This window comes from Cetorhinus maximus, chromosome 29 (genome assembly GCF_964194155.1).
Source record: "Cetorhinus maximus chromosome 29, sCetMax3.hap1.1, whole genome shotgun sequence".
Taxonomy (NCBI): Eukaryota; Metazoa; Chordata; class Chondrichthyes; order Lamniformes; family Cetorhinidae; genus Cetorhinus; species Cetorhinus maximus.
The window spans coordinates 15,517,347-15,539,738 of NC_135907.1; the positions used below are offsets into that span (position 1 = coordinate 15,517,347).

A 22,392-nucleotide genomic window follows, 5' to 3' on the forward strand; every position below is an offset into this window, starting at 1 on the left:
TTTCAGCTAATCAATTATGTTTGAAAAAGTGCACAGATATAATGGATGTTTCACCACGCCAGTAATTGTTTTGACTCAAGGTGTTGCACCCTCATTCCCTGAACATTAAAAGTTGTTTTTTTTTGTACTAATTGAGTGCTGAATTATCCAATAATTTGAATCCAACAAGGCAGATATTAATCCCGCAGATTATGGAGGTCTGAAATAAAAACAGCGAATGCTGGGAAAACCAGTCATATTGAAGAGCCTCGAAACATTAACTCTGTTTCTGCCTCCACAGATGCTGAATTTTTCCAGAACTTTCTGCTATTATTATTAACGTGAAGATTAAACAGGAAGCATCATGGCATAAAACAGAATTCTTAGATAATAAGCCATGAGGTAACCTTGAACTTGGCGACCTAATTGGATGAGTGTGGCATTGAATATTTGATCAGAATTTTAAATTTTTTTTGTAAATTTTATTTCAAGAAGCCTCAAATAAGCAAATGAATAAAAGACTCACTCATGAGCAGTCAAGACACAAACATTATTTGAGAATATTTTCAAGAGAAGACAGTAATGATTTTGTCAGATACATTCTTCACGCTTTTATGCAGATTTGTACAGAAAGTTTATACACATCAGGGTCAGTGGGGCCACATGTAGGAAGATTGGATCAACTGGCTTAATTGCTCTCGTTGCCACTGCATTTTCCTACCTGTTAACCGTTGAGCTTTGAGCCACAAGTCTCAGTGCCGTTGAGAAAAAAGGACAAATCTGACTTTTCCCCACAGAATTTAGTGCCTTACCCTCCCAGTGGAATGCTAGGTGTGTCCAATTTTGCTGCAAACTATCTTGGGAGACTCGAACATCAGTGCGAATGATGAGGAGCTGTACCAGTCACACCTGCTGTGCTCCTTTCCCACATATGAAGGAGCTGCTTAACAAATGCAAAGGATGAATACAGTATTGAGCCCACCACTGCATTTTCAAAAACCACCCCCCCACCAAAAAATGGACCCACAAAATGTTTGGAAACTTTGACTGGAAATCCTGTTAGGCAGTTTCTGGTTGCAGATTTCGGAAATAATCAACACGCCATAGACTGGGAGAACTCGGAATCGATCTATGAGCAGGTCCAGGAAAGAAATCCGGAAAGATTATGACGATTTCAACAGGAGCATCAAGGTAAGTCAGGAATATCATGTTTCTTTATGATGAGGATGAAATATATCGAGGGTGATAACTCTCGGTTCTTAGAATAGAGAAGGTTGGAGTAGCAATTTGAATAAAGATGTTAAAAATTATGAAGTTTTTCTTTAAAGTTATTCATTTGTGGGATGTGAACATCGGTAACAAAGCCAACATTTATAGCCCACTTATTTCACTTGAGAAGGTGGTGGTGAGCTGCCTTCTTGAACCGCTGCAGTCCATGTGGTGTAGGTACACCCACAGTGCTGTTAGGGAGGGAGTTCCAGGATTTTGACCCAGCGACAGTGAAGGAATGGAGATATATTTCCAAGTCAGGATCATGTGTGGCTTGGAGGGGAACTTGCAAGTGGTGGTGTCCCCATACATCTGCTGCCCTGGTCTTTCTAAGTGGTAGAGGTTGCAGGTTTGGAAGGCGCTGTTGCATGAGCCCTGGGCTCTGGGGTGCTGCTGCAGTGCATCCTATAGATGGCGCACACTTCAACCACTGTGGGGTGGTGGAGGGAGTGAATGTTTATGGTGGTGGATGGGCCACTGATCACATGGGCTGCTTAGTCTTGGATGGTGTTAAGCTTCTTGAATGTTATTGAGGCTGCACTCATCCAGGCAAGTGGGGATTATCTCATTACACCTCTGACTTGTGCCTTGTAGATGGTGGACAGGCTTTGGGGAGTCAGGAGATGAACTACTTGCCGCCGAATTTCCAGTCTGACCACTCTTGTAGACTCAATGTTTATAAGGCTGGTCCAGTTAAGTTTGTGGCCAATGTTAACCCCCCAGGATGTTCATGGAGTAGATAGGCAGAAACTGTTTCAAGAAGACGGGGGCTGGGCAATGCAGTGAGAAAAAGGGACAGTGATACTTATTCTATCAGCTAAACACTTCAAGTACGAATAACAAATTGGGAGACACACAGGACAAGATCCAATACCCATGGGACTTTATCCTCATGGCCTTCAGGAGAAGCGATGTTCAAAATCATGAAAGGTTTTGATAAGAGTGAATAGGGAGAAACTGTTTCTAGTGGCAGAAAGGCTAGTAACTAGAGGACACAGTTTTAAAGCAATTGCCAAAAGTACCAGAAGGGGAGAATTTTATTTTCGGCAGGGCTAGTTATGATCTGGAAAGCGCTACCTGAAAGGGAGGTCGAGCCAGATTCAATAGTAACTTCCAAAAGCGAATTGGGTTAGGGGAGGCAGCTGCAGAGCCATGGGGAAGGAACAGGGGGAGTGGGGACTAATCCAATAGCAAAGTGAGACGGCACAGTCACGATGAGCGGAATGGTCTCCCTCAGAGTTGTAAGATTCTACTAGCAGAGCAAAGATGGGCAACGAAAACTCCAATTGACTTCAAACTCCATGTTGTCGCGCAACGTCTCAGGAATTGCTAAGGATTTACCCCACCAATAATTTCCTGATACTTCTTCTACAGAATGTGGCACGATATCCTTTTCCTCTGCACTGGCTGGAAGATTACAGCCCGAATGGCCTCGTCGAATATTGTCTTTAGGCCTTTCTGTTTGAAGGCCGAGCTTTCAATAAACTTCGCAGCCCCTGTGCAAATTAAAAACAAGAGAAAAGCATTTTCAGCCCGTGTCCTCTGTCTGTTTGTGTTCGGTCGCTCCTCCTGCAATTCAGGATTGACAGTCCTGACTCAAACACCTGCGATTCCCTGATAAGGATGGCAGGTCATCGAGTGAGGCTGATTCACAAGGAGAAGCCACTTGTGTTGGCCTTATAGATGTGGTCATTTCTGAACTACCGATTGTTAATGTAGAAAGGCCTTAGAAATTTGGACATGTCCATTTTAAGGGTGTGTGGATTGTGGAAGGGGGCTTGGGTTGGTGAAATGAGGGGGAATGATCCTTGTGTGTGAGTGGTTGAGGCCCGAGATGCTCCTGACGATCTCGGGCCTCATGTACCTCGAGGAGTCGAGCTTCCTGAACTCACTTGTAGATCAAAACCTATCTAACTCAGCCTTGAATCTATTCAGCCTCCATTGCTCTCTGGGGAAGAGAATTCCAACGACCCTCGGGGAGAAGAAATTCTTTCTCAGCTTCATCTTAAATGGGGAACCCCTGATTGTGGAACTGTGCCCCCTCGTTCTAGATTCCCCCATGAGAGGAAACATTCTCTTAGCATTGACCCTGTCAGGCCCCCTCAGAATCTTAAATGTTTCAATTAGATCACCTCTCATTCTTCTAAAATCCGATGCGTATAGGCCCAACCTTAATTGTACATGAAACAAAACAAAAATTGCTGGAAAAACTCAGCAGGTCTGACGGCATCTGTGGCGAGAAAGACAGAGTTAACGTTTCAAGTTGTTTCGATTAGTTCTGTAGAAGACTCATACGGACTCGAAACATTAACTCTGTCTTTCTCTCCACAGATGCTGTCAGATCTGCCGAGCTTTTCCAGCAATTTTTGTTTTTGTTTCAGATTTCCAGCATCCACAGTATTTTGTTTTAATTTTAATTGTATATGAATTGTGTTTAACCAAATGTAACTTGTGGGCATTACTTGGGGTTCCACTTGAGACACTTATTGAAACTGTGGTATGGTTGAGTTAGGAGATGTATGCTGGTAATGTTTTACTCTGTAAATAAATGTAAGACTGAGTAAAGATTGGCTCGAGGACTATCCTTCAACTAGATTTCTGGAATAGAACATTCTGTTCAGAGATGAATGCAAAGCACATCCCATGCCCTGATTATGTGAAATATTTTGCCACTCATGAGACTGTCAATGGTCAAATTAATGTGCAAGCACGGTCTCCACTCATCTTGCATGAATGTCACATACCAATCTCCTTCACTATCTGTGCACCTTGCCCATGGCTGATGGGTGTCTGGTTCTTCTCCTTCAGCTTCTCAATGGTTTGTTTGTCATCCCTTAAGTCAAACTTGGTGCCATTTCACCTCAGCGCGTCTTAGGCACGTAAAGGAAGGGAGGGCCACCGGGAAGGTGGGGTTGGTGTTCCAAATGTGTTCCGGGGTGGCGTTGGTGATCAGCGGGGTGGGAGGGCTACTGGTGGCCAGTAGCGATCCGCGTTCTTTGAATGTGAGGTCGAGAGGAGGATTCTCCCCCTTCCCGGCTCCACTTGCAGGTAGGTAGTTCATAGAGACTTGCCTTGCTCGTTGTGAATGAATAGGCAACCTCTCTAAGATAGTCCAGTTGGTGGACCAGTATTGCAGGCGGGGCCTAAAACAGGTGTTAAAAACTTATTTACACGTGTAAAGTGCTCAACATTTGTTTCAGGCCTGGACACTGAAGCAATTTATTCCCATTATGGCAGGTGGTTGACTTCCAACTCATAATGAACATACAGTTCTTGCCTTCCCTATCCTTAGGCTTGGAAGGCCATTTGGCATCTAAATAAAGGACCGTAACACTGCTAGATTTCTAGGCCAAGCTTAATCTTACTCTTCAGCTCGCAATATGTGAACTGGTTTTGGTGTGGGGTGGGAAGGATGTGGGGGTAGGATTCCCAGGATACAGGCCATTGTTTTTGACCTGCACATCCGCTAGTATGAGGACTTCTAGTTCCAAGGCTAATTCCATTTTCCCTCGTAAAAATATGGTTGGCCATCGAGTGCTAGAGGAAGGGTGAATATTTGTTCATCAGTTGGCCAAAAATGCTCTATTATGTCTTGAACATTATTGATGGATAGTTTTCTGTGTTAAGAACATGAGAAATAGGAGCAGGAATAGGCCATTCGGCCCCTTGACCCTGCTCCATCGTTCATTAAGGTCGAGGCTGATCTGATCATGGCCTAAAATCCACTTCCCTCGCCTGCCTCCTGAAACCTTTGAATCGCTTGTAGATCAAGAATCTGTCTAACTCCGCCTTGAATATGTTCAATGACCCAGCCTCCACTGCTCTCTGGGGAAGAGAATCCCAACGACCCTCTGAGAGAAGAAATTCTTCCTCAGCTCCATCTTAAATGGGAAACACCTGGTTTTGAAACTGTGCCCCCTAGTTCTAGATTCCCCCATGAGAGGAAACATTCTCTCAGCATCTACCCTGTCAAGCCCCCTCAGAATCCTGAACGTTTCAGTTAGATCACCTCTCATTCTTCTAAACTCCAGTAAGTACATGCCCAACCTTAACTGTCTATGAATCGTGTTTAACTATATGTAACTTGTGGCCGTTATTTGAGCATTTATATGAATAGAAACTTACTGAAACTGTGGTATGGTTGAGTTAGGAGGTGTATTCTTGTAATGTTTCACTCTGTAAATAAATGTAAGACTGAGTAAAGGTCGGCTTCAGGACTATCCTTCACCAACTAGGTTTCTGGAATAGAACATTCTGTTTGGAGATGACCACAAAGCACATCCCATGCCCTGATCATGTGTGCCACTCATGAGACTGTCAATGATCAAATTAATGTGCAAGCACAGTCTCCACTCATTGTATGAATGTCACGTACCAATTTCCTTCGCTATCTGTGCACCTTGCTCATGGCTGATGGGTGCCTGGTTCTTCTCCTTCAGCTTCTCAATGGTTTCTTCGTCATCTCGTAAGTCAAGCTTGGTGCCCACGAGGATGATGGGAGAGTTTGGGCAATGCCGTTTGACCTCAGGGTACCACTGTGTAAGGAGAAAGGGAAAGAAAAGCGGACCAATGATGACTTATCCGCACAGACAATTGGGCCAACATGAAAAAGAAAGAAAGACTTGCATTGATGTAGCGCCTTTCGCGTCCAATGGATGTTTCAAAGCACTTTAGAGCCAATGAAGTAATTTTGAAGTACAGTCACTCTCGTCATGTAGGAAAACCATTTAAGCTCTATCTTTATTCACTATTGCACTTTTATACCAAAGCCCTGGAAGTCTTGCCATACTCCATTCCTGTGACATCACTGCCATCTTTTCATAGTCCATAGATGGAAAATCTAGTCTATTGTTTATCATCCCTGGAGAATCTCTGACATCTCTCCTACATTCCTGGCAGAAACAGTTGAGGAACATTCAGCACCTGACAGGCATGCCTTCCCTTATGTCTTGCCCCCAACAGAAACTTTGCCTTTCTCTACTTTATCTACGCTATTGACCAAATCATATTGCCTCTCCTGTTCCCACTCTGACACAAGTATACCATTCCACATTTCCTCTCTCCTTTCTATGTCTTCACTCTTGTTAAATTCAAGACTCAGGACACCACTTCCTACTCAATTCATGTCTTCACTGCGTTTGAGACTGTGGGATTTGGCACGGCCATTCTTCAGCAATGCCATGTCCAGCTTTTCACTCAGTGACAGGCTGTTGAGTCGCTTTATGACGCATTCCAAGGTAGAGCCTTTTGAGAATAAGGCTAATGCTTTCTTCTTCTTTTTAGTCAGCCCCTCGGGATCAAGGATGCCTTTCTTCCGGTTCCATGGGTTCTGCGATGGCTGATAAGTCCAATGCACATTCTGCAGGCTCTGCCACATGCAGGGCAGGTGGTGCGTGAAGGGTTGGGTAGAACATTGGCTCGAACGCCCTCAGCTCCATTCCTCTGAGCTCTGTCCAGTTTAGTCTCGGCGCCAACCCAGTCCAGAGCGAGGTTGAAGAAGCCATTCGACCGTTGAAAAAGCAGCAATGACGCTGGGGCAAATGGACTCTCTGCTGGAATTCTGAAACACGGCGGAGATACACTCTTGGGCCCGGCTGCACCACCTCAGATCCCTCATCTGGGAAGAAGAGCGCGTGCTGGTGGATGTCGGGGACGCAGTGATCGTGACTATATTCAAGAAGGGAGATGGGGTCTGAAAATGGTAACCACAGGAGGAGCCCCCCCGCCTTGTGTTTGCCACAGGGAAGGCAATTGCAAGGACCCTCCTCAACCGTCTCCTCCCAGTGGCCAGGGAACTCTTTCCAGAGTCACAGCGCGGCTTTTGCCCATTGAGAGGCACCACTGACATTCCCTGCGCGGCAAATTCAAGAAAAGCGCAAGAAACAGCACCGACCGCTGCACATGGTCTTTACTGACCTCACAAAGGCTAATGGAGTATCCTCCTCAAATTTGGCCGCCCTCAGAAATTGGGCGCCGTCCTCTGCCTACTCCGTGATGACATGCAAGCCGTGATCCTCACCAACAGAGTCAACACAGAGACCCTGTCCCAGTGAAGATTGTGGCGTGGCTGTGTCACGCAACCCTCTTCTCCGTTTTCCTGGATGCAACACCACACCTCGCCTCCTGCAAACTCCCCACAGGCCTGCAGATAATCTACAAAACAGCCGGGAAACTGTTCAACACACTCCGTCCTCAATCCAAAACTACAGTCACTCCAGCCTCAGCCATAGACCTTCCGTATGCTGATATCTTACCACACAAAATGGTTTAGAGTAAAGAAATAGTGATGCGGATACCTCCTCCTCATAGAACCACACAGCACACAAGGAGGCCATTAGTCCCATTGTGCCCGTGCTGCCTCCTAGAAAGAGCTGTCTTGTTTTTACTCCCGCTTCTTGCCTGTAAACATATAAGTTCCTCATCCTCAAGTACCTGTCCAGCTCTAAGATAAAAGCAAAATACTGCGGATGCTGGAAATCTGAAACAAAACCAAAAAATGCTGGGAAAACTCAGCAGGTCTGGCAGCATCTGTGGAGAGAAAGACAGAGTTAACATTTCGAGCCTATATGACTCTTCTCCAGAGCTAAAGAGAAGTAGAAATGTGGTGAAATATATACTGGTTAATGGGGAGGTGGAACAGGTGAAGCTGGATAGAAGGCTAGCGATAGGTGGAGGCAAAGGAGAGATTGCAAAAGATGTCATAAACAAAAGGTCCAAGTGGTGTTAATGGTGGTGGCGCTGACTAAAGGAGGTGTTAATGGTGACGTTAAGAGGAGAAAGCAGAATGTGATAATGGCCAGACCAGGGTAAACACTCTGGGAAGAACAACATGAGCAAGTGACAGACGGCCCTAGTGGACATGGGGTGGGGGGAGGGGACAGTGGTGGGAAAATAAATCAAAATTAGGCTAAAAGCTGGGGATGAAACAATGAGTAAAAATGGAAATAAATTTAAAAATAATAATAATAAAAATAAGTGGAAAAAAATAAATAAAAATTTAAAAATAAAAATGAACATTGAAAAAAGGGGGATCAGAAAGGGGTGAGGGTGGAGGAGAGAGTTCATGGTCTGAATTGTTGAACTCAATGTTAAGTCCGGAAGGCTGTGAAGTGCCTGGTCGGAAGATGAGGTGCTGTTCCTGCAGTTGGCGTTGGGCTTCACTGGAACATTGCAGCAGGCTAAGGGCGGACCTGTTCTCAGGCCCACATGTCCGTCCTTGGCCTGTTGCATTGTTCCAGTGAAGCCCAATGCAAACCGGAGGAACAGCACCTCATCTTCCGGCTAGGCACTTCACAGCCTTCCGGACTTAACATTGAGTTCAAGAACTTCAGACCATAAACTCTCTCCTCCATCCTCACCCCTTTTTGATCTCCCTTTTCTCAATGTTCATTTTTATTTTTAACCACCGTCCCCTCCCCCCACCCCACCCCCACTAGGGCCATCTGTCACTTGCTCATATTGTTCTTCCCAGAGTGCTTACCCAGTCCGGCCATTATCACATGCTGCTTTCTCCTCTTAATGTCACCATTAGCACCTCCTTTAGCCAGTGCCACCACCATTAACACCCCTTTGGCCTTTTGTTTATGACATCTTTTGCAATCTCTCCTTTGCCTCCACCTATCGCTGGCCTTCTATCCAGCTTCCCCTGTTCTGCCCCCCTCCCATTAAACAGAATATAATTCGCCACATTTCTACTTTTCCTTTAGCTCTGAAGAAGTCATAGGGACTCAAAACATTAACTCTGTCTTTCTCCCCACAGATGATGTCAGACCTGCTGAGCTTTTCCAGCATTTTTTGTTTTTGTCTCACCTGTCCAGCTCCGTTTCACAACTACTTGCGGAATCAACCTTCATCACCTTTTCAGGGCAACTGTTCCAGGTCCCAATAACTCCCCGCGTGAAAACACTTCTCCTCATCCTCCCTTGAGATCTTTTGACAATGATTTTAATTATCCATAGTTGCTGGTTATTGACCTAATCCCCAGAGAGAAGAGTTTTTTTCTCTTGAAAACCTCCGATTAGGTCATCGCCTAACTTTCTCCGTTCCAAGGAGGACAGGTCTAAATTTCCTAATCTCTCTTCATAACTGAAGTCACTCATTCCAACATCCTGTTGCGATGATCCAAATCATCTCTGGCTTCCTGCTAGAAATAATTAGATTGCTTTGATTATGACACCGCCACAATGGGAGATGTACGTGGGATAAGCCAAAACTTGCATTCAAATTCTATCCGGCATTTGCATCTTCCTTTTCTCCTGCCTACAACGGTCGAGAATTCCAAACATTCAATGCAAATCGAAACAAATAGCACACAAACAAAAACCCCTCTGGACAGCTGCCGAACAGAAGGGTTAATCACTGGGGATAGGGGATTAGGTGTGTGCTTTACTAGTTTTCCCAGGCCGGAGGATCACCTGCCAAGGTTGACACACTCCCTAGGGCTCGCCTTGTCCCAGTTTCTGACTGGGATGGAAATTAGCTTTGTACAAAGCGGGCAACAGCTCAAGGGGCCCCTCGTCCAGCTTGATATTCAGATCCATTCAAGTCAAGGCATCCAAGACGAGTTTCTACCACATTATCCTCTACCTGAAAGCAAACATTGCCAACATGGCCAACGATTGGCTGGGATTTCTGCCAGGGCTCCTCCCACTGACTTTGGCAGAAAGCCCAGGAAATGCGGCGTAACCGGACCGATGCACCGTATCCACCGACCCCCCCTCGCCGGCGTTCCGGGAGAACTCTGCGGAAATGTGAACCAATCGTTCCTCCATTAACAAATGACGACGGTGAATTTGTGGGCAATCTGGAACTTAGCTCAGCTGGAAACCCAAGAACACTGTGCTTACTCCCCTGAGTCGGAATATATTTTTCTAAAAAAAAAAGGAAGTGCTCCACCCTCACAATTTTCTGGTGCCTTGCCAGGTCAAGTCTGAACAATGGGTGTCAACTGGATTTTTTTGGACGCAAGAGGCATCACAGCTGAGCCTGAGCCTAGGCCCATCCTCAGCTGACGTCCACGTCCACATAAGGTCAATGAAGAGATGGAACCCAGGCTGACCTCCCCCCTTCACCGAGCAATGAAGAGGAGTGTGGTGAAAGTCTCTCTGGCATGGTTGTCAACCTTCCAGGGTTGTCTTGTAGTCTCCAGGAATTAAATATTAATATCCCCTTATATCCCCCTCCCCCAACACTGCTACAACACAATCATTGGGGAATTAAAAACAAAATTGATGGGGGATTCTTCCTCCATTTTCTTTGAAAACTCTCACGTGTTAGTTAAAAGAATGTTGGAGATCAAGAGAACAACAATTTGACCATATAGGATGACTGGAGGTGAGAGGTTAAGTCATGAAACCCCCAAGAATAAATCCAAGTGGAGTTGGCCTACCTACTTCCGATTGTTCTAAGGATCTGAGGTAAAATGAACACGGTGTAGTCTCGAGAGGGAATGGGGTCACATTTTAGAGATTCAACACTGAATTCAAAAACTCGTCCTTTAAGAACAATGGACATAGAAGCACGAATTGGGGAGTGCAATACTAGGCATTAACTTTGCATCTATCTCATGCCATACCTATCCTGGGAGCAGTATGCAAATACTAATGCTTGGGGTAAAGACATTGAGAAAGTGTTCTGCGCCCTTCACCTGTTGTAAGTGGACGGGTTTAGTTACTGTTCAGAATGAAGTGTCTGATGTTGTAAATATGAGACTTGCTGAATGATCTCATAGTTTATGCTTTGATCTTATCTGGTAACATGTAAATGGAGTGAAACTATGCAGATGAAAATATATCTTGGTTTCTGTTCTTTAGTCAGAAGCTATTTGTATTTCTAAATTATAATACGTTTGTTAGCAACATGCGTCCATATAGCACCCGTAATAGAGCAAAACGGCCCAAGGTGCTTCATAGGTACACTATCAGATCAACATTGACGCCAAGCCGAAGAAAGAGACATTAAAGCAGCTGATCAAAGAGGTGGTTTTTACAGAGGGTATTAAAGGAAGAGAGAGAGAGATGGAGAGGGTTAGGGTTGGAATTCCAGTAGCTAGGGCCGTAAAATGCAGCGAGCCCATTATAAACCCCATTGACTTCAGCGAGAGTGTAAAATCCCGCTGCCGTAAAATTCTGCCCCATGTATTTTTGACGTGAAATGAATATTGCAAATATAACCTGTAAGTGTAGTGAGGCACCTCAGAGTGTCACATACTGTATTGAAAGAAACGGATCTGTTTTGCTTTTTATGTAATGTTAAATTTAAACTGTCACCCAATGTACCTTTACAAATTCTCTGAATGAGGTAGGTTTTTGAAAAAAATACACTCAATGTCAGGCTGCCAATGGTGGAATGAAAGAAGCGGGGTCCTGAATTGGAAGGACTCAGGGTTTATGAAGGGCTGTAGGAATGGACGAGGTTAATGTGCAGGGTGGGGGGAATGAGGCTGTGGAGGGATTTAAACATGGAAAAGGGAGTAAAATGGTGGCATTTGGAGACATTTAAGTTCTGTCAATATGCCTGGGAATTCAACTGAAGGCACCCAGAAGTAAGTTCCAAAGCTAATGAGTTATTGAGTGTTGCTGGAAATGCAGGTAAAGGGGTATGTTGTAAAGAGGTATATGTTGGGGTAGCCATGGAAGGAAGTTGAATGTTGTTCAACAGAACATTTCCACGTTCTGAGATTTGATCAGATGGTCAGGACTGTAAAGGGTGAGACTGGGGTTTACACATCATAATTCAGGGCCCACTGGCACCGAGAGGGGCAGATTATCAATAAAAATACAGGGGTCCAGATGGCAGGGTTAAAGTCCACTTACAGCAACGGATGGGAGAGAGAGGGGTGGAGTTTCAACTTGCAGTCCGCAGTGTAAAAGTGGCACTGTGGATGAACGGCTTGCTGTGGAAAAGCGCCAGATAACCATTACCGTTGATCTCCACAGAAATGAAACTTGGGTAGTTTTAATAATGGCCAGCCAAGCCCCAACATTTACATCCAGTGGAAAATTTAAAATCTACTCTAACATGTTCGATATATTAAAAAAAAAGACAATTTGATGTACAGTCCCACCATCTACACTTCCATGTTTATCAGAGGCCACTACTTGTACCTGGTCAATGGAGCTAAATATTTCCCATTACCATAAGAGTTAACTATGAAAGCGTCACACGTTAAGAGTGCCGAATGTATTGAGCACTCATATTAGTATTTAGCCCGCAGTTTTAAAGGAGCCTGAATTGTTTCAATCGGTTTTCGCACATGGTTACTTTAAGTAGTGAAGCGATTTTTGTTGCAACAGCTGGTGGTTAGGAGAGGCTGATGCTAAATGAAATGGTCTTTCTGCAAAAAATGTTTGTTTCAGGTCGCGTATCCTTTATCCGTAAATCTGAAAACCGAGCACATTCCAAAAACCACATTTTTTTGGGAACCTCACCGACCTTTAGCGCCGGAAGTCTCGCTGTTTGTCCGCACTGTCCACCTTGCGATTTTTGTGGTGAGCATGTCAAAAAGAAGCTTATTTGACGTTGTCCTGTATTTATTATTCAGTTATACATCTGCTCTTCTAGACATTTTATTTACATTAGACTATAGTTAGCCTAGGCTTAGGCGATTGGAGTGTAAGTTTATATGCTGTTTATCCAAAAATAAGAATTATCTGAAATCAAAAAGCAATCAGCCCCGAGGTTTTCTGATAAAGAATTCTCGACCTCTGCTACCATCCACCTGGCATAACCTCAGTACTGGCAAATCATATTCATGCCAACTTTAAGCACAAAGGTGCCCACTACAAGTGTCGGTGGAGGGGGTGGTATTCACCTTGATGAGCCTAAACATCACCGATCAATCCTAGCACTGGGATGATAACCAGGGGTGACGATGAGAGAGGCTTGGAGTGGGATTCATGGGAGCAGAGGGAATCCAATGGAGGTTTTCGAAATGATGTAAGGGTTTCCAAGAATACATTAAGGAAGATCACTTCTACTGGAAAGTGAATCAGGAGCAAAACGTCTTAGGGCTGAGATTTTCGCTGAGCAGGTGGGGCACACGCCCGACCCACTCAAGCGTAAAATGACGTTGCGATGACATCGGGCGAGCGTCCCAACATCATTGCGCACTCGCGCGGTATTCCGGTTGGCGGGCGAGCGCAGGAGTCGACAATTAACAGGCCTGTTAAGGCCATTAAAGTGTTAACTGAATGCAATTTTTGGCTGCCCGTTCCAGCCCAATGGCTGGGGGCGGGGGCAGGAGCAAAGGGTTTTTTAACGAAACCTCAACCAGGGGCAGGATGAGGTTTCCAGCAGGAATTAAAACCAAAATAAAAATTTTGAAATATCATCTATAACACGTCCCTGCTCGTGTTTTTAACATTTGTAAGTTCTGCCTCAGAGAGCTTTCATTGCGCGCACCTGCACGCGTGCGCACACTTCAGCGCTCACCCTCCTCCCGTTCTTCACCCCGGCAGCGCTCAGCGTTGCAGCGCGTGTCCCACGCCGGCTGCCCCGTTAATTGGCCGGACAGCGTGAGATTGATATTGGGGGCCCGATCGCGGGCGGCAGTCGGCTTTGCGATCGCTCCCGGGTCTGCTCACCACACCTCCACCAACAGCGTAAAAATCCTGCCCTCAAACTTAGAAGCATAAAGGAAGAATTTTTTTTCCCCCCCCCCACACATGAGGTCATTTGAATAGGGATGACACTACAACAACCGCTTGCATTTATTTAGCCTCTTTGACATCCCAATGCCAAGCTAGGAGCTTTACCGCAATGCATTCATTGAGATTGAGATTGATCACGCTAAAACAACAGCTTGCATTTGCTTAGCCCCTTTAACATCCCAATGCCAACATAGGAGCTTTACCACAAGCCATTGATTGAGACCAAGGCATTTAAGAAAGAATTGGAAACATATTTGAAAAGAAAATGGTATTCTAATGTATAGGGAGAAATCAGAAAAGCGGGGTTGGAGACGATCTTTCTGATCTTTCTTTCTACACAGTTGCGATCGTTTGATTGGCCATTTCCCCTACTTAAGGTCGTAGTGCCCCATGACTCACCTTGACACGTACGTTCTGGAAAGAAGCAGGGCTGACCAGGGAAAAACAGATCACAAACACATCCTGGAAAAGAAGAAAGCACAATGATTCAGATAGTAGTCCTCAGAAGCCAGATTTACCTTCCACTCAACACCATGCCAAACCATTACACTCCCTTACTAGGTGGCGATAGTCGTTTGTGTTCATGTCCCTGGCTAATAATCCAGGGACTCAGGCTAATACTTTAGGGAACATGGGTTCAAACCCCACTACAGCTGGTGGAATTTAAATTTAATTTACCCGTCTCAGAAATAGTGCCATGAAACTATCATCGATTGTCATAAAAACCCATCTGGTTCACTAATGTCCTTTAGGGAAGGAAATCTGCCATCCTTACCCGGTCTGGCCTACTTGTGACTCCAGACCCACAGCCATGTAGTTGACTCTTAACTGCCCCTAAGCCATTGAATTCAAGGACAATTAGGGATGGGCAACAAATGCTGGCCTTGCCAGCGATATCCACACCCCATCAAAGGATTCTAAAAGCAGTAGTTTGAGTATGTCCAATCTGTAAGTGATTCCAAAGGTCACACAGCTAAATCTACGCTAAGGAGTTTGATTGTTGTGGAGGTGCTGCCCTCACCTTTGCCACTGTTTTTTTGCATGATCCTAGAGTCAAGGAGGATCTGAGATGCTTGGCAGCTGTAGTGGACGGCCAGTACAGGGTGTTTCCCTGCTGCAGCCCACCAAGGGTTGCTAATCACGGCTTCTGCCACACTATCACTAGGGTCAAAGGCAAGAAGGTAGGCCCCAAGAACCACCTCAGCCAATACAGGGACTGATCCCACGCTGCGCCACACTCTTAGCCAACTGAGCTAACTCGACCCCCCCCCTGCTTTCTTGGCAAAAGAGAGAAAGAGAATGAGAGATTTACTACGAATAGGTCCTTACAGTTTGAGGGTAGGAGAGAGGTCGCAGCTTGTCATAGTCTTCCTGACCGGCTGTGTCCCACAATCCCAGATTCACTATGTGACCATCGATGGTCACAGTGGTGGAATAATTATCAAAGCTGTAAAGGAAGGCGGGAAAAGGTGTCAGTCCAAAAAGAATAACTCAAGAGCCTCTCTAGCCAATATCCATTTACAAGGATTTCAATGTCATTGTCGTCCTTGGTTCAGTGGGTAGCACTCTCGCCAATGATTCAGAAGGTCAAGGGTTAAAGTCCCACTTTTAGAGACTTAAGCACAACATCCAGGCTGACACCCCAATGCAGTACTGAGGGAGTCCTGGACTGTCACAGATGCCATTTGTTAAACAAGACATTAAATAGAGCACTCATCTGCCCTCTCAGGTGAACACAAAAGATGCCACTGCTTTGAAGGAGAGCAGGGGTGGGTAACACTCCTTAGTGTTCTGACCAGTATTTACCCCTCAACTATCATCGCTAAATACCTGGTCCTTGTCATACTGCTGTTTCTGGGAGTATTCTGTGTGCAAATTGGCTGCCATGTTTCCTATATTACCACACATGTAAAGTACTTTACTGGCTGTAGAGTGCTTTGTGATGTCCTGAGGTTGTGAAAGGCGCCATCAATATTCTGGGGGTTACCATTGACCAGGAACTGAACTGGACTAGCTACATAAATGCTGTGCCTACAAGAGTAGGTCAGAGGCTAGGAATCCTGCGGTGATTAACTCACCTCCTGACTCCCCAAATCCTGTCCCTCTACATCTACAAGGCACAAGTCAGGAGTGTGATGGAACACTCCCCGCTTGCCTGGATGAGTGCAGCTCCCACAACACTCAAGAAGTTCGACACCATCCAGGACAGAGCAGCCCACTTGATTAGCACCCCTTCCACAAACATTCACTCCCTCCACCACCGACGCACAGTAGCAGCAGTGTGTACCATCTACAAGATGCACTGCAGAAACTCACCAAGGCTTCTTTGACAGGATCTTCCTTACCCATGATCAGTACCCCCACCAGGAAGGACAAGGGGAGCAGATATATGGGAACACCCACCACCTGGATGTTCCCCTCAAGTCGCTCACTGTCCTGACTTAGAACTATATCACTGTCCTTTCACAGTCGCTGGGTCAAAATCCTGGAACTCCCTCCCTAACAGCACTGTGGGTGTACCCTACACCACATGGACTGCAGTGATTCAAGACGATGGCTCACCATCACCTTCTTGAGGGCAATTAGGGATGGGCAATGAATGCTGGCCTTGCTGGCGATACCCACACTTTGTGAAAGAATAAAAAGCATATAAAGCAAGTCCTTTCATGTTCTATATTGGAAGCGCTCCCTGCTTGCATGGAAAGGTGAGGGAACTGAGTGCTGGTGGTGACTGAGGAGTGGACCAGGGTGTCACTGAGGGGATGATCCCTTTGGAAGGTGCTACATAAATGTTGTTGTTGTTGTAGTGTTCAAGTGTGTATGGCAACTTGCTGTTGCCAAGTGGTGCATTGTGGGATTTTTCCGGCTTTCCTGCCATCCATTGACCACCCGGTGCCAACTGGCCTGATTTTCCAAAGCAGCACCACATTAAATGTGGGTCGGCTCTAGAGTTGCCAACCCTCCAGCATTGCCCTGGAATCAGCAGGAATTAAAGGCCAGGGCCCTGCTGCAGTAACAGTCAGGAGAAGAACCACAGAGGCGGCAAAAAAAAAATTGCGTGTTTTCTTTTAAATTTCTTTGAAGGCCTTTATTTACCGGTTATAAAAATGTGGACACGGTGGGGAATAAAGGTTGCTTCACTGACAGTCAAGAATCACCCAATCAGCTCGGGAAGAGTCTGCTCACTTTCTGATTGGCTGTGGGGATCATGTGATGAAACTGTCAGGAAAGGGGTCTTTGACCCAATAAAACAGCCCCGGGTGCTTCACAGGAGCATTACAAAACAAAGTGTGACACTGAGCCACATGAGGAGATATTAGGTCAGCTGACCAAAAGCTTGGCCAAAGAGGTAGGTTTTAAGGAGAGTCTTAAAGGAGGAAAGTGAGGTAGAGAGGCAGAGAGGTGTAGGGAGGGAATGCCTTGTTTTTATAACAGATTGAACACTTCAGGGGATTTATTAGCTTTGAATGGGTTTCATGAATGGGAGTGTTTTTTCAGTACTAAGTGTGTATGAGTGAGAGCGGCATTTGATTGTTCGAAGTTTCTTTCACCACCACATGGCTCCTGAGGTCTGCCCCTTGGGGCCGAGGCAACGAAAGGTACAGCCACCAATGGTGGGCCGATTAAAATAAAGGACACAGTCTAGGAGTCTCAGGATCATCGCTCAAAACCACCTCCAGTCGGCAGTAATAGGTTAATTTTATGAGTTTTCAAATATCAGACAGAACTTCTTCTGCATCAGAAACTGAACGCATGTGGCCGACAAATTTCCATCAGTTCAAGCTACCTGCAACATTATTAGTCTCACTAGAAATATTGGCAATGTGTGAAACTGCAAAAACGTAAATGATGGGATTATGGACCTGATTTTTGCAGAGTTGGGTCGACTCCAGAGACCTTTAAGAATAGCAGGTGGGACCCGGATGCGGATGCCTACCCCCCATCTCCAACAGACCCAGTTTTTGCCAGTGGGGGAAGGGGGTGGGGTGTGAGTCACACAGGTGGGGAACCCGAATTCAGCAGGACGATTTGAAATAAGTGTTTTTGCTTGTTCCTAGAGCCTTAATCTGCATTGTGGAAGTCACAAATTTATGGAGTAGACATAAATGCTTAATAAGGGAAGATAAGGTCTATTTTATTGCCCACGTCTGAAGTTTTTAAAATCCCCAGCCTGTTAAATATGAAAAAACAGGCTGAAGCTGTCAGTTAGAGTTAAAAAAAGGTCATCTGCTGGATTCCTTTGATTAACCGTCAAACTCGTGTAGATTAGTAAAAAAGCATTACTATCTGTTCCTGCAGTTTCAGTAGAGTTCTTTGTTGACATTCCCTAAGGGCTGTTATTGCAGCTGAGGTCATTATGAATGCTTGGCTGAGTTTCAAAATCTACAAATGCACTTATCTCAGTGGGGGGCGGAGTTTACATTTGGATTGACAGTTTAAATAAGCCCATAAAGGGTTAGCCGTCTTTGTCGTGGTAATGAATAGAACTTTGTTTTCATAACAAATTGAACACTTCAGGGGATTTATTAGCTTTGAATGGGTTTCATGAACGGGAGTGTTTTTTTCAGTATTAAGTGTGTATGAGTGAGAGCGGCATTTGATTGTTCGAAGTTTCTTTCACCACCACATGGCTCCTGAGGTCTGCCCATGGTGGATACTGGGTGAGTGGCAATGGAGGTGACATGGGGGTATGAGTCAGCATGGAGGGAATATGAAGGGATATGGGGGATGAGTGTGAGGGGTGAGGGGGTGTGAGGGGTGAAGACCAGAGGGGCTATCAGCATTTTATACAACTGGGCCAAAGCCCAGAGAACTGAGGCGGGCCTTCTAACCATCCTGCCTCAGCCCTCGCCCGACCCGGCGGTCTGTTACAATCTGTCTCTGGAGTTGGCGAACTCCATCCCACGTCCGCCTTCCCCGAGTGAGAATTGGATGTAACGGGGCCCCTTATCCCCTGACTCGTGAGACCTGCCTCGCTGGTGAAAATCCAGCCCTATGACTCCAGGAAACCTGGGGCCTCTCTCCCAACAAAGTAACCATCCCTCGCGAGAAAGAGCGGAAAGTAAAGCTGAAAGAAGTAGCAACGGATACTCACACAGTTGGAATGTACTCCTCGGGGAAGTCGTTGGTTGTGTAAGTGATGAGAAGGCAGGTTTTCCCAACAGCCCTGCAAAAAGAGAAGAATCCAGCTTGTTGTCAGTCCCATGGAAATCAATGGCAGTCTTGTGGGGCGGAGGGGGGGGTGGTGGGTGTGGATGGTTGGGTTGGGGTAGGAGTGTCAGTAGAGCTGGATCAACACCAATAGTGAGCCTTTGCCAGTGCTCGGCATTCCTACCGACTGTTACGCGTGTGTCGTCCCTCCACCCGCTGCCAAACATCTGCACCATCGACAGCAACTACAATTTACATCCCGCCTTTAACTTTGCAAAACATCCCGCACCCCCCACCCCACCCCTCGCCCGAAGATGCTCAATGGGAGTGATGATAAAACAAAATTTGATGTTAGGTTGGATGACTAAAAGCTTGGTCAAAGGGGCGGGTTTTAAGAAGCATCTAAAAGGGAGAGAGAACTAGAGAGGTTTAGGGAGGGACTGCCAGAGCTTAGGGGCCTGGGCAGCTGAAGGCACAGCCACAGCGTTTACAATCGGGCGAGGATGTGCATGAGGCCAGAACTGTAAGAGCTCAGAAATCTCACAGGGTTGGAGGGCCCCAAGAGTTTACAGATGTTGGGAGTGGGGGGGCCATGCATGGAAGCCAATTCTTCTCTCCCTCTGCCCTTTCCAACAATCTCGCCAAAGCACCGTATGGTCCCGGCATGCTTTCAAAAGTCTATTTCGTTGCGCCTTGCTTCTGACCTCCCTCACCCATCGACCATTCTGCAATGTAGCATCTCATCTCCCGATCGAAATGCTCCACCCCTTCAAACACCTTCTTATCCTATGTGCAAGTCCAACTGAATTGTGAGTTATTGGAACGCATTGCCTGAAAGGGCGGTGGAAGCAGATTCAATAATAACTTTCAAAAGGGAATTGGCTTAATACTTAAAAAGGAAATAAAATGTACAGGGGTAGGGGGAAAGAGCACAGGGGGAATAGGATTAATTGGATAGCTTTTTCAAAGAACTGACACATACATGGTGGGCCAAACGACCTCAGTCTGTGCTGTAAGACTGTATGATTCTACTGTGATCAGCCATTAGCAGGTCTGTGAGGTGAGATTGTCAGAAGGCCCCAGCATCAGTTCTTAGATACATGCTAATACTTTTGCTTTGTGGAAGGAGTTACTATTTGCACTTGTCTGTAACTGGAGCAGTGGTGGTTGGTTTGTGGTTTGATTTCCACTTTGATTAATAGTTTTTGGATCTCTCTTCGGGTAACTTGTGGCCTAATCGGTATTGGGTAGGTTTCCCCCTACTTATGAGTGACTTAGGTCTAACCTTGGTAGGTTTCTTCAAAAACACCTTTAGTTACACTACATGCATGATAGGTTTCTAGTTAGGTACATCTCTCTCGTGTACAGACTATCCCATCTGATCTGCTTAGTCGCTTGCACATAACTGCTGAGGTCACAGTTACATCATAATGCACATCACTATCTCATTACCATAACTACTAACCCATTATTCTACAGTAGGGAACACAACAGTACTCCCAGGACAGGAAGGATGAAAAAAAGAACATCAGCTAAGGTCCCCATTCCTGTTGACTATCCAGCAATGGCTGCCTGAAAGGGTGTGGCCTGGATATAGGCTGAGAGAAAGAGCTGCTTATAGTTATCAAAGAGGTCTTGTGGTGTAGTGGTTAGCATCCCTGCCTCCAAACCAGAAACTCCAGGTTCAAATCCCACTTCAAGACTTGATGGCTAAGGAAGGTGCAACCAGCCAAGCAGGTTGAGTTTAAATCTGCCAATGCACTGGTGGTAAGATTGTGAGAGATTCCTAGACAGCCATGTAATGGGAAGATTGTTGGAGCCTCTCCCATCACTATCCATAGCTCCAGACTACTACTTTGTAAAACAAAAAACTGGAAATGCAAAACAGAAATACCCAGGAAAAACTCAGTAGGCCTGGCAGCATCAGCAGAGAAGAGCAAAGTTGACATTTTGAGTCCTCATGACCCTTAAACAGAACTAAGTAGAAATAGGATTTCTACTTAGTTCTGTTGAAGGGTCATGAGGACTCGAAACGTCAACTTTGCTCTTCTCCGCTGATGCTGCCATACCTGCTGAGTTTTTCCCAGGTATTTCTGTTTCTGTTTTACAACTTTGTAAAAGTGCATGCTGTTGCTGTCACAGTGACTTGGACTTCCCTGAGTGAGTTGTAACACACACCACTTTAATGTAGTACAATGTCCCACCCAAGGTACTTCACAGGAATGTTAATCAGACAGAAGTAGTTACTGAGCTACTTAAAGGTTTTAAAGAGCCTCTTAAAGGAGGAAGATGGATAAGAGGCTTTTAAGGAGGACATTCTGAAGGCAAGGGAGGAGAGAGCTGAAGGTGCAGCTGGTAATGGGGGGAAGGGGATGAAGGTAAATGACTGGTGCACAAGAGACCACAGTTACAAAAGGGAAGAATAGTCCAGCAATCAGCAAGTTCAAGAATGGTCAGAAGGGAGGCTGACATTTGTGCAACTGTACTCAAGTGTTTGTTAGTGCCTTCAGAAAAGGAAGGGAGAGTGGAAAGGAAATGTTGTATCATTTGTAGAGGGTGCAGTCACAACCTATCTTAATGTAACATAGGTAGAAACATCAGGGAGGTGATAACAAGGATTACTCACCCATCCCCCACCACCACGCATTTGATGTTTTGCATCATTTAAATGCCGGAATGTATGATTTTCCCTCAAGAAAATCAAAGAGTAAAAGCACAAGGCAAACTCTCGTCTGTAAACGTCCTTGGATCAAACCTTGCTTTGTTTCTCTGTGCTGCGAAACTTTCTCTCTCTCTCTCTCAACCATCCACCTCTGGATCTCTTGCTAACTGAAGACTGCCCACTGTGCTCACATCCTGATCAGCTATGTAGGAAAATTAGTGTATGGTGAATTTAACTACCAAATGAGAAAGCTGGGTTTGGAGAGTCTTTGAATTTTATGAATAAGTTGTCTGGTTGAACTAGGAGATGGGTGGAACAAAGCCACAGTGAACGTTGTACTCCAGGCCAAACTCTCACCAAATCGGAGCGGCGCAGGACTGAGGCAATGATTGAGGTGAATTGGGTAGTCAGATGCAAAGAACCAAACACCTTGAAACTGGGTATGTCTGTTCAATACCTCAGCCAGAGTGTGTTCAACAGGCAAGGGAAGTAAAATAAGGAGAAAACACCAATATCTTACGTTGATGAGCGTTAACCCAGATACCTTGACTGCTTCCCCATTGAGGCTGGGGGACCCTCCAGCGTGACATCCCCATCAAAAGCACCTTCCCCTTTCCTTTCAACATTCAGAAGGGAAGCTTCCCTCCGTGATAGCCTGGTCCACTCCACAATCATCCCCAA

General features: G+C 45.6%; 1 protein-coding gene across 1 annotated transcript; it reads right to left on the bottom strand.

The window, feature by feature from the left end:
• Positions 1-456: 456 nt before the first annotated feature.
• On the bottom strand, positions 457-21,806 carry LOC144669278 (ras-related C3 botulinum toxin substrate 1-like). Its single transcript, XM_078531610.1, has 6 exons — positions 21,676-21,806; positions 18,994-19,065; positions 15,228-15,345; positions 14,298-14,360; positions 5,624-5,783; positions 457-2,744 (listed from the first exon to the last, which is right to left on the bottom strand). The coding sequence occupies exons 1-6, from the start codon at positions 21,711-21,713 to the stop codon at positions 2,617-2,619; spliced, it is 579 nt and encodes a 192-aa protein (XP_078387736.1). The 5' UTR covers positions 21,714-21,806; the 3' UTR covers positions 457-2,616.
• Positions 21,807-22,392: the final 586 nt, after the last annotated feature.

Bases quoted from the DNA above. Each gene is read 5' to 3' on its own strand.
- LOC144669278 (XM_078531610.1), bottom strand. From the start codon at position 21,713: ATGATGCAAAACATCAAATGCGTGGTGGTGGGGGATGG. The intron at 19,066-21,675 runs GTGAGTAATCCT...CTCTTTTTGCAG, and splicing joins TGCGTGGTGGTGGGGGATGG to GGCTGTTGGGAAAACCTGCC. The intron at 14,361-15,227 runs GTAAGGACCTAT...CTTCTTTTCCAG, and splicing joins CTCTCTCCTACCCTCAAACT to GATGTGTTTGTGATCTGTTT.